This window comes from Penicillium oxalicum, chromosome IV, assembly GCF_001723175.1.
Source record: "Penicillium oxalicum strain HP7-1 chromosome IV, whole genome shotgun sequence".
Lineage (NCBI taxonomy): Eukaryota > Fungi > Ascomycota > Eurotiomycetes > Eurotiales > Aspergillaceae > Penicillium > Penicillium oxalicum.
This window is the reverse complement of record NC_064653.1, coordinates 1,520,013-1,530,825: the sequence shown is the minus strand read 5'-3', so window position 1 is coordinate 1,530,825 and position 10,813 is coordinate 1,520,013. Positions and strand designations below refer to the sequence as shown.

General features: G+C 50.7%; 2 protein-coding genes across 2 annotated transcripts; one reads left to right on the top strand and one right to left on the bottom strand.

Annotated features, from left to right (window-relative positions):
• Positions 1–996: 996 nt before the first annotated feature.
• Positions 997–2,472, bottom strand: POX_d05309 (uncharacterized protein; the record flags this gene model as incomplete). Its single annotated transcript, XM_050114157.1, has 1 exon — positions 997–2,472. The coding sequence occupies one exon, from the start codon at positions 2,470–2,472 to the stop codon at positions 997–999; it is 1,476 nt and encodes a 491-aa protein (XP_049969108.1).
• A 5,240-nt stretch (positions 2,473–7,712) lies between these two features.
• POX_d05308 (Nitrogen assimilation transcription factor nirA) lies at positions 7,713–10,554 on the top strand (the record flags this gene model as incomplete). Its single annotated transcript, XM_050114156.1, has 5 exons — positions 7,713–7,790; positions 7,851–7,905; positions 7,959–8,928; positions 8,982–9,350; positions 9,408–10,554. 5 exons carry the CDS (start codon positions 7,713–7,715, stop codon positions 10,552–10,554), a joined length of 2,619 nt encoding a protein of 872 aa, XP_049969107.1.
• Between the last annotated feature and the right edge of the window lie 259 nt (positions 10,555–10,813).

The window sequence follows — 10,813 nt, the reverse complement described above, 5'->3', positions numbered from 1 at the left end:
TCGCCCCATAAAGACAATAATTATAATACCGAGATCGAATCGAAACAGACAAAGCCTTGTCCAACCCGACCTCGAAACGCGCCCCAGCTGAGATCCAAGTGCACACGTGCAGACGGAGAACGTGAGATCGTGAATAGAAAGTGTGACCGAATGCGCTCGTCATGGGAGAATCTTATTTCGAGACCGATAAGACAAGGACCCAATGATCAAGAGATGCTTCCTAGGATCGGGCGGTTCCTACGGCTAACCAGAGTCCATCGTGATCCAGAATCGTGTCTTGGGGTCCCCATGCTGGAATGACAAGCAACAGCCATGAACCAACGCCACCCAAAACACGTCGGTCAACAGTTGCACACTTTCTCGGGCATGCGCACATCTGCACTGAAGAAGGCCAGCCGGATATTGGGCAGGACTCGGGCTGAGGCTTGGCGGTAGAGTGGGAGTGAGAGCATCCACGGGTGATCTCATGGGCTGCGGGGGAATGATATCACGATGCAGCGGGGCAAAACCCTCTGTCGAAACTCGGGCCCCCCGCGATAGTGCGTCAAGCAGCTGTCGTGCAACTTTTTCTTTGAAAAAAAAAACATTTGGGTTACAGGGCACAAGTAGACAAGGGACATCTTTTCCACCGCCCGAAAAGAAAACCTGGTTTAAATGCAGAGACATTGCGTAGTATGATATGGTATTGATATCGCCCTCGTAAGATAATTTGATAAATGGTAGAGCGCCATCTGGAGCCCAATGGACGAAAACAGAAGGGGGTATGAGAGTATGCAAAGGAAAAAAAAAGCAACAAGGAATGTTTGTGAAACCGGATCGACCGGGACACATGCAGAGAATGCAACGCCTCGCTAGCGTGGGAAGAATAAAACAGGAGACGAATAAGAAAAGGCATCGTGAGAAGAAAAATATACACGGAGAAGGTGAACGTGGGATCGCGTCTAGCGCGAAGGCTCGAAATCTAGCCGTAAAATGGCATAGGACCAAGCCACAGGTTTATGCCGATATACCCACCCATCGGCTAGGGACAGTGTTGTTGTCGTCACTATCTTCATAATCGCCAGATACCCGGTGGGAGTTGCTCTTGCGGGGGGGAAGCATGATGCGCGCCCGCGGGGGAATATCCTCTCGCAATTTGCCACTTCGACGCATGTTCATCTCAAGTACCACCATGCGCAGGAAATCGCAATTTTCGCGGGGTTCGCGTTGTCGCGACATGGGCGGCACCTCAGGATCATATACATGGTATTGGTCCCGATGTTTGGGCGCGACCACATGGAAGTTGTTGCGTCGATTGCCCCGTCCGCGAGAGCGACGGTAGGTCTGCATCTGAATGGAGACGGCGCAATTGCTACTGGGAGCGGCGGAATCGTGAGGCTGGTCGTGGTACACGCACATCTCGGCCGGGGAGATCGGGGTTGGATTAAGATAGCGACGTAGAGCCGGAGACGGCGGCTGTTGCATGGGTGGAGGACGGCGGTCATCAGTCATTTCGGGAGTAATCGTAAAGAGCGATCGCGTCAAAAAATCCTCTGGCTGTACAGATGGCGTCGCAAAAGTCGACACCGACTGAGCGGCAGATTTGATGGCCCGTAGGGAAGCCGTCAGGTTGGATTTGAAGGATGACTTCAAGCTTGGGAACGCTCGACCAGAGGAACTTGGTTTGGATGGAGTAACGGTCTCCGGGACCGGTGACTCAAGGTGGCTTTCCAAGACGAGCGCCTCGCATTCCTCCCAGGGGGTTTCAAGAAGGGGGTGATCGAGCGCACAGTCCTCGCCAGGAGAATATCGCAACGTGCGCCTCTCGGGCGTGCTTCTTTGACTACCCGGAGTGGGCGGTTGAGGAGAACTGAGGGGAGAGCCCAGGTCAGGCACCAGCGAGGGCGTGGAATCACTTGATGTAGATCGCACGGAAAAGGGGGACTCCGTCTCCGAATCAGCGCAGAGAGCGAACTTTTCGCATTCATCATCAGGCGGACTCAGCAGAATATCCAACGGGGAGTTGCCCGCACCACTCATAAGATCATCTTCTCTAGATCTGATCCCCTCCTGCATCATACGGCTGAACTCCTCCACATGGTTTCTTCGCGGAAGTTTCTTGGGCCGCCGAGTGGACCACGACCGGCGTGGCACAGGAATTGCTGTTGCGTCCAACATGGATGCCACAGACCGCGGCAATGGTCGGTCATTCGCCGACGATGAGGATGAAGACCGGCGGGATGAGGTCGCCGCTTTGGACGTGGTCCGCGAGCGGGGGTCTCGATGAACCGGGGTGCGCAACCCTCGCTTGGGTGGGATCACCATCGGCGTTGTCACCGTGGGTGGCTCTGTATTCTGACACTCCAGGCGTTTGATCAACTCCGAGTCTGGCTCGTTCAAGCCCAATAGCAACGCATGCTCTCTGATATCCAAAGCACCAAGTGCCTTTTTGGGCGGAGCGGAAGTGAACATGAACGCCCGTGGGACCATCATTTTGACGGATTGCAAGTCAGATGGAGGAGCGGGCGTCTCAGAAAAAGGCGAGGCCGGAGGAGGCACTTTGATCGAGCGTTTGAGCGAGATACATAAGTGGGTGAAATGGCTGAACAGAGATGTCTCCCGGCGTAGGTGTCGGGGAGTTATACTATGAGGTATCAATCAACCACAATGCTGATCATCGGAGACTCCGTGGCGGTGGATATCGGGTGGGGAGCACGTATAGATCGTTGTGAGGAATGTGAGTTCAACGGGGGATGCGGGAGAAGTGAGGAGAAGTGTGTGAGAGTCAGAGAGAGCGAGAAAAAAATGTAACGGTTGTGACAAGGAGGTCGGAAGAGGAATAAGATTGCCGATCGTTCAAAGTGGAGATGGAGGGAGGTGGAGAGGATATACTCCAGTTGCAGTAGGTTGTATAATGACTCGTGCTGCAGTTGTAGTAGTAGGAAATCTAAGATCGAGAAGACGTAGAGGGAAAGATAAGGAAAGGTGGTGGTGATCTCAGCGGATGACGGGATGATAAGAGGCGTGTTCTTGAATGATTGGGGCTTGGGGGAGTCACTCTTTGGGTACCCTTTCGGTATTTCGTGGGTAATCCTAGGCGGCCATGATTTGCAAACCGACGGAAGGCACCGTAAAATTACCTGTATTGGGCAGGTATGCCTCCGGGCCAGCCTTCGAGACTCTCTTGGAGGGATCGGCCTCGCACGGTGGGCCCTGGCGTTTGCAGAGTGCCAGAGTTGACCAAGCGCTATGGTTCGATTGGACCGGGGATACCTCTCTCGAGTGGACCAGATCCCGACTTCCGGTATTTCCGCAGTACAGGGTTCGTCGACTGGTGACGACGACTTGTCTCGTAAGTTTTGCCTTCAGGTGTATGAGACGTGTCACGGCCAGTCCTTCTCATGTCCGCAGTACTTCCCGTATACTGTTCGATCTGGAGCACCGGCCCCTCGCAGGCTCACATTATTCATTTCCTTTTTCGGTGGTGGAACCCCCGGTTTAGGTCACCAATGCAGTGATCGTGCGACCTCCAACCAAGCGGACGTGCCTAGTGGGTCTGACTGTGTCGGGCTTAGCGCCTGACTTAAGGTGGCATTCGTCCCGTTTCTCGAGTCTCCTCGAGTCCATCGACGGCGGACACCTCCTTGTGCTCCGTCGGGGATACGGGGTGGAATGTTCGACTGGTGGAGCCGTCGAAGCCCTGCAGGAGATCTAAACAAAAAATCTATCATCTGTTGATCTTAGACTAACGTGCCGCTACTGCAGCATGCCAACAACCAGAGCAGGAATGTATTCACATTGTACTGTAGCTTGGGCTTATCGCTTTTGGTCTGCTCCACGAGGTGTCAGATCGATACCATTACATGTACTTTGTTCAGGTCATATGTTCGTATCTCTACGAAAAGGGTCAGACGTCTCTCCCGACGAGGACCATCAGCTGGTCACATGTCATGATTCTCTGCTGTGTCGAGGATAGACAATGCTTTTTTTTTCCCTTTTATCCTTCAAACTTCTCTCTGACAATCTCGGTGGATCTGATGATTAATTGTTTCCATCTCCGTCTCTCGTAGTATGTAGTGGAGCCCCTTTTTTTTTCTTTTAATTTTTTTTCACAAACAAAAAAGTCAGCTGTTTATTTTTACGGCATCTCGATTTTCTCTTCATTTGCTGTCAAAGCTCACCAAAAGTTCTTCCGGGTGTCAGAATTTGATTGTAATACTGTATCCACCTGGCAAATCTTTGACAAATGGCCTTTACCTTTGATTCCCAACAGTAACCCTTGCCTCGGCCCTTTCTTTCCTCAGGATCCGTCCCGACTCGTCCCGTGTGGACCGTTTACATAAGGTTGAAGTTAGGGCGGTGTCTGCTGGAGTTGTGTTCCTGCATGCATCTTTCGGGAGTCGGCATAAGAACGTAAGACATCATCAGTCACAGTGTAAAGAGGACCATCTATAGAGTGCAGATGACATGGAGGTAGCTCGCTGTCCACCTACTAGGTAACGTGCTGATCTTGATGGAAGCAATAGGGAAGCGCATCAAGGATCGTCCGTTCCTTGTGCAAGCCTTCCGTTAGAATCAGACCCTTGCCAAGAGCGGCCAGAAAGCCCACAACAAACTTACAAAGGCTAGTGTTGTTAGCTCCCTGGAATTGTCTACATGAATTTGTCCCTTGGAGATGGATAAATCAACGGAAGATCCATTGGTCAGTTGAAGTGATGCACGAGGCCAGCCAGGGTCGCGGGAAACTGCAGATGTCTTTGGGTCCTCCCAATTACAGAACGAAGGGCCGAGGGTTCAGGCTGCTCAAGACGCTATAAGCTACCAACGGAACCTATCTATCTAGCTGCGTAGCTTGTAGTATTGAAATTGAATCTGCAGTGGGAATTCTTGTACTGTGGATAGGCCACCAGCCAGCAGGGCACTACAGTACGTTCATTGACACAGAAGGTCTGACTGACATCCGTTATATCCATCATACACTACAAAATACACACTATTCGGTACATTCGCCCATAAGGCTCGAGATCCCATCAATCGAATGGTTTAGCAATTCGAAGAGTATGGTCTCTGACACCCGCATACTCATAGTGCCACCGCATAGCGTACCTTACTTGGACAAGGTCTGCGCAGCAGTCGACTTACGTTCCTGCATAAAATGGCGGTGATCAGCGCGGTGTGACTTTTTCTCACGGCAGTGGAGTCTTTGATTTCTACCTTAGGCCCTAATGATCATAAAACAGTAAAAATGGTGTTCCTTGCTGCCCCTTTTCGCTTTCACGGGCCTGAAAAGTGGTGCGCGCTCGGTGGCGGTGAACCATGCTGCGTTGTGTCCTTTCCAGTGTGGCTTAGAATTTGACATCCATTGGGGCCGTCGCTTAGCTTACGAGTCATTGGTCTCCATCCAACTGGTCTTTACGCCGGATTCGGAAGGCAGTCGGTGTGGGCCAGAAAGGCACACGCACTGGCAGTTGTATGTGAATGAATAATTCAAATGGCTGGATTAGAGTACAGCCTGCGCCGGGGGGAACCGGAGTTCAACATGCACTGAAACTTCGCTCATCTGAACCTAGACAATTTTGAACACCCGTGAGCTTGAACTCTTATGGCTGCTCGAGTTCTCCTCCCATAAATGAAGATGCCAAGACCTTCTTAATTAGGTATAGCTAGCTATTCAGCCGAATGTTGGTGAATTCATCCTAATCTGAGGCCCATCACCCATATTCACGTGACTGTTTTCTGCTGGATTTCCAATCTGTTCCGGGTCAAAATTACTGAAATTCCTCTCTGGGGATCCCATTTTTGCAGTGGTTACTCTTCACGTGATCATCAAGCCTTACTGGTATGGCTTCACCATAGGCCTACTCCCTCGGGTGCTCGAAACTGCGTGGTTTTGAACATTCTTTTTTCTGAATTCTGTTTAAACACAAAAGGTACCGTATGTCAAGGACTGAGTATGGTCAAAATTATTGATTCGAGATTGACCTTTTCCTCTCTATTTGGGATGTGAGGGGACTATTTGTCAGTTCACCGACTTACCTAGCTGCTACTGTTGGTGGAGCGGCAAGATTGTGTGTACTACAGGGGCGGTGGTAGAGTATACCTCCAGCTTCATCGAATGCAGATGAGGCCTTGACTAGCCAGAGGACAGGTCAGCAGCGATCCCAAGTCCCCTTTAGTAGGCGCCTTTGATTTATACTGACTAAGGCATGGATGATAGCCAATCGTTATCAGGTACCTTTCATCTCGTGTTCAACGTCCCACATTATGTTGTAATGAACAGGACCCAGCTGCTGCTACTGTGTTGACTTTGGCCCCCTGGTGATCACACATAGAGCTACAATAGCTCAACATTAAGTAGTACACTCAGCGCGTGTAAGCATGTCCCATTGTCTGGAAAGAAACACGGTCACACCCTTTCAAAGCTCACAGCAGTGTTCAGTGTTCCTCTAGCTAGGCCTCGTCCATCCGTGGTCGTTTAAAAGCCCTCTCAGTCAACATTTGGTACTTCAGTTATTGACCACTGAAGCTTCGAAGCATGTGGTCTATGACATGATGATATCTTTGAGAGACTCATCGGTCCAAACAGCAGGAATACCACGCAAAAACGACGTAAATAGTGTGACAGCCCCGCGACTATCAACCCGAAAGCGGAAGATCGGGTGCTGTAGCTACGGACCAAGCAATAGTGACCGAGTGCCACTGTACCGCCATGATCAGCCTCACCTACCGCACACGGACAGAGATCACATGGCTTCACGTGACCTTTGTACATCATCAGTCCACTAACAATCCGATTGTCTATCTCGTCCTGAAAATCAATTGTCAAAATTAATTTGGTCTGGTGAGCTGGAGGAGGTATCGAATCTGGAGAGATGCCGCTTCTTGGAAATGGTTCTCTCAAGAGGTGGGTGGGATCCCACAAAGTGGGCGTGGGGAAGGACCTTACATGAAGCATCCAACTTTCTATTGGAAGATTTGGAATCAGCAGGCAGTGGTTGGCTGAGTCAGCTTTGACAGTCCGCGCCGCCGCTGCGGCATCCAGACCACTAGTTCCAGCATCCGTCTTGGTCCATGATCCTATCGACCTGGCTTTCAGTAACTCTGGAAGCAAGAGTGACTAGGCAACCCTGGATATATTCCTATATGCAGACTGCTCGAAACTTCTTGGATCCTTGAATTTTCAAATATAAGCTTCTATCACCATCAGCTCATCTCTTGGCACCCCATGTCCTACGCAACCATTTCAAATCACCCCGCAACATTTTGACGGCATCACCTCATGTGTGGGGGTGATCTGCGGGGCTGGAGGTGACCTACAGATCTATACTGGTTGCTGTCAGGTACACTCAAGACTTGAATAAGCTGTCCCAGAATTGGCATTTCTTTGGGAAGTTGGCAAAAGACAACGGAGCAAAAATCGACTACCTTGCAGTCAACCATCACTGGAGCCGGACTCACGATATCAGGGCCAGCCGCTTCCTGTATAGCTTGTAATCGCTACTCGTGGCTGACCCTAGCAATCTTATGTGCCCCTTGCGAACCCATTGGGTATTGAGAAGCGAGACTGCTGAAAGCTAGCTCGGTCGAGTGAACCATGGAAAAGAACAGTCCAGATCCTCTTGAAGATTGGAGTCAAGAAACGGAGACTGGCACCGAAGAAGGTGGAATGATCACTCGGCGAGAGAGACACACCACCAGCGCATCTACTATCCAGTCCCAAAGTTCACCTAGCAATGGCCGCTGAACCGAGTGCGCCTAAAAGGCGTTGCGTGAGCACCGCCTGTATCGCTTGCCGTCGCAGAAAATCAAAGGTTCGTTGGTCTCATTCCCAAGTGTAGACTTCGCGAGTGGCCGGCTGACTTGATTTTCAGTGTGATGGTAACCTGCCCAGCTGCGCAGCATGTTCATCAGTTTATCATACTCCATGTATGTAAATTTTGCCCATCAGATAGTGGCACATATTTAACTCGGGAGAAAAGGCATATATGATCCAAACTCCGACCATCGACGAAAGGGTGTATACAAAAAAGATACCGATACGCTCCGGACTCGTCACACGACACTGCAGACACTCGTCCAAGCACTATTGAACTATGAAGAAGAAGATGCATTTGATCTCGTTCGTCAAATCCGCTCATGCGACGACCTAGAAGAGGTCGCCAAATCGGTTGTTGCCGGGGAGAGAGGTCTTCAACCGGCTGGTCCAGCAGCCTCTGCTGAAGAAACCGAAAGACAGTTAACCGAAGAAGAATACTTCGCGGGTGATCAGTTTGAGCATGAGCTTTCGGGGAAAATGAGCCAGCTCGTGTTGGACGGCACGCGCAGGCTCATTGGAGGAACGTCCAATCTGATCTTTCTGCCTGCGGGCTCAGAATTCGACGAATTCAAATCAATGGATAACAGCTCTGTCTCCAACAACACGCGTACCGTTCGACAATGGACGCGAGTGACTGACGACGATTCGCTCATCAGTCACCTTCTTACGATGTATTTCACCTGGCACTATCCTTTCTTCACGCTTCTCGCAAAGGACATGTTTTATCGCGATTATGTCCACGGGGTCTCCAGTCCTTACTGCTCGCCACTGCTTGTGAATGCGATGTTGGCACTGGGATGCCATTTCAGCTCCTGGAGCGGGGCACTCGCGGACCCTCTAAATCCAAACACAGCAGGAGATCATTTCTTCAAGGAAGCCAAGAGATTGATTCTGGAAAACGATGAACATGAAAATGCCAAGCTTTGCACGGTACAGGCATTCGCTCTTATGTCGGTCCGTGAGGCTGGATGCGGGCGAGAGGGCAGAGGTTGGGTATACAGTGGTCTCAGCTTTCGTATGGCCTTGGATCTAGGCCTAAACGTGGACGCAAGCAGTATGGGTCCGGATAGTCTCAGTGAAGAAGAAGTGGACGCCCGGCGAATCACTTACTGGGGCTGTCATCTTGTCGATAAGTAGGAGCGAATCATGTCTCAGCTATTCAATTCCGAGGGCTAACAGGTCACAGATGTTGGTCCAATTACCTTGGTCGACAGCCTCAGTTGTCTGCATCAAACACGAGTGTGTCCAAGTTTGAAGTGCTCCCTGGAGAGGAGACAGAGCTCTGGTCGCCGTACACAGACGCTGGTGTCGTTCAGGATCACACACAGCCTTCCAGAACCAGGGCAGTGGCATTTCACATCTCGAAGCTGTGCGAGATAAGTAGTGACCTTCTTGTGTTCTTCTACCATCCAGCCGAGCTGGAAAAAACACAGCAAAAGCAGCTAGAGCTCAAAAGATTGAGTGACGTCCATACTCGGCTCGAGGCATGGAAGAAGGAGTTGCCAAAAGAAATGGAGCCAAAGGAAGGACAATTGCCGCAGGTACTCGTAATGCAGTGAGTGGTCTCTCCCTTTCTCGAGGCGGCATTGAACCGTGCGTTAACATATCATAGCATGTTCAATCAGCTATTATTCATCCATCTATATCGGCCCTTCTTGAAATACAGCCGAGCCAACACTCCCCTCCCATCGCATGTCTCACCACGCAAGATCTGCACACAAGCAGCATCTGCCATTTCGAAATTATTGAGAATGTACAAACGCACTTACGGACTGAGACAAATATGCAATATCGTGGTCTACATTGCTCACACTGCTTGCACAATTCACCTTCTGAATCTCCCCCAGAAAAATGCCCAGAGAGACATCATTCATGGGCTTCGAAACCTTGAAGAGATGGCCGAAGGCTGGCCTTGCGCTCGACGAACACTGCGAATCCTCGATCTCTCAGCCCTCAAATGGCAGGTAAACTTGCCCTCTGAGGCCACTGCGATCCTATGGCGCAGCCACAACAAATGGGGCTCGTGGGGCTCATGGGATCACTCAGCTTCGCCTACTGCGTCCGATGATTCGCAGATGGTTCATTTTAACTTGAAATCTGCTGTCACGACGCCGAGCCAAAGCTCCCCGCCCCCTCGTGCTCGACCTATCCCTTCTGCTGCAGCTTCGAACTCGACGGCGAAAATCAACTTCAACCTGCTAGCCTCGTCGATTGAACTTATTGGTGACACACGTCATACAGAAGCGCCGCCACAGTTTTCCCGACCCCTACCTAGCGCTGCTGGTCAATTCTCTGGAATTGTGTCTCACGAATCAAGAGATTTACGACCTTCAATGAATTCCCAATCCAGCTTGACAGGCCCATCATCCATGCGTCATGCCGAACCGGGATGGTTTGATGCCGTGACTCCGCTCTTATCGTCACAGACCGCGCCCCAGCCTGATACTTCCTATTCAGATACCGCCTCTTCTGGAGTTGTTGAAGGTTCACAGCCAGTCGTGAACACGGGTCAAGAATGGTGGTCCCGCGACTCATTTGGATTGGAGACTTGGCCCGGCTTGTGGAACGTAGGCACTGCAAATCCTTCGCCCAACGCACCGTATGAGGGTGATCAATCCTACCCTTTGGCCACAGCCCAGCCACCAGCCACATCATTTCCTCCCCCACATCAGGCACAGCTGACTGTACCGGTCCCTCCAGGCTCAAGAACTCTCGGTAGTCAGGTCAGCAGCACCATCAACGACGAGCCTTGGGAATAAATCAATGTCTTTTCTTGCCAGTCAATTTACTCCCATTTGGTCTGCGCATTTGCAAGGTTCTCCGTAAGGATGCCAGTTGCTGATTCCCCTTGTAATAAATTTGCTCGTCTTTTTCGTGAGATGACCCTGAATTTGATAGAATACTGAAGCTTGCGGCTGTTGATGGGCTTCTTTGGCTTACGTAATTAGGTATATATTGGCACAAGCCAGTTGATTTAAAATCTTTACACTAAACGGGACCTTCATGTACCTCCTATCT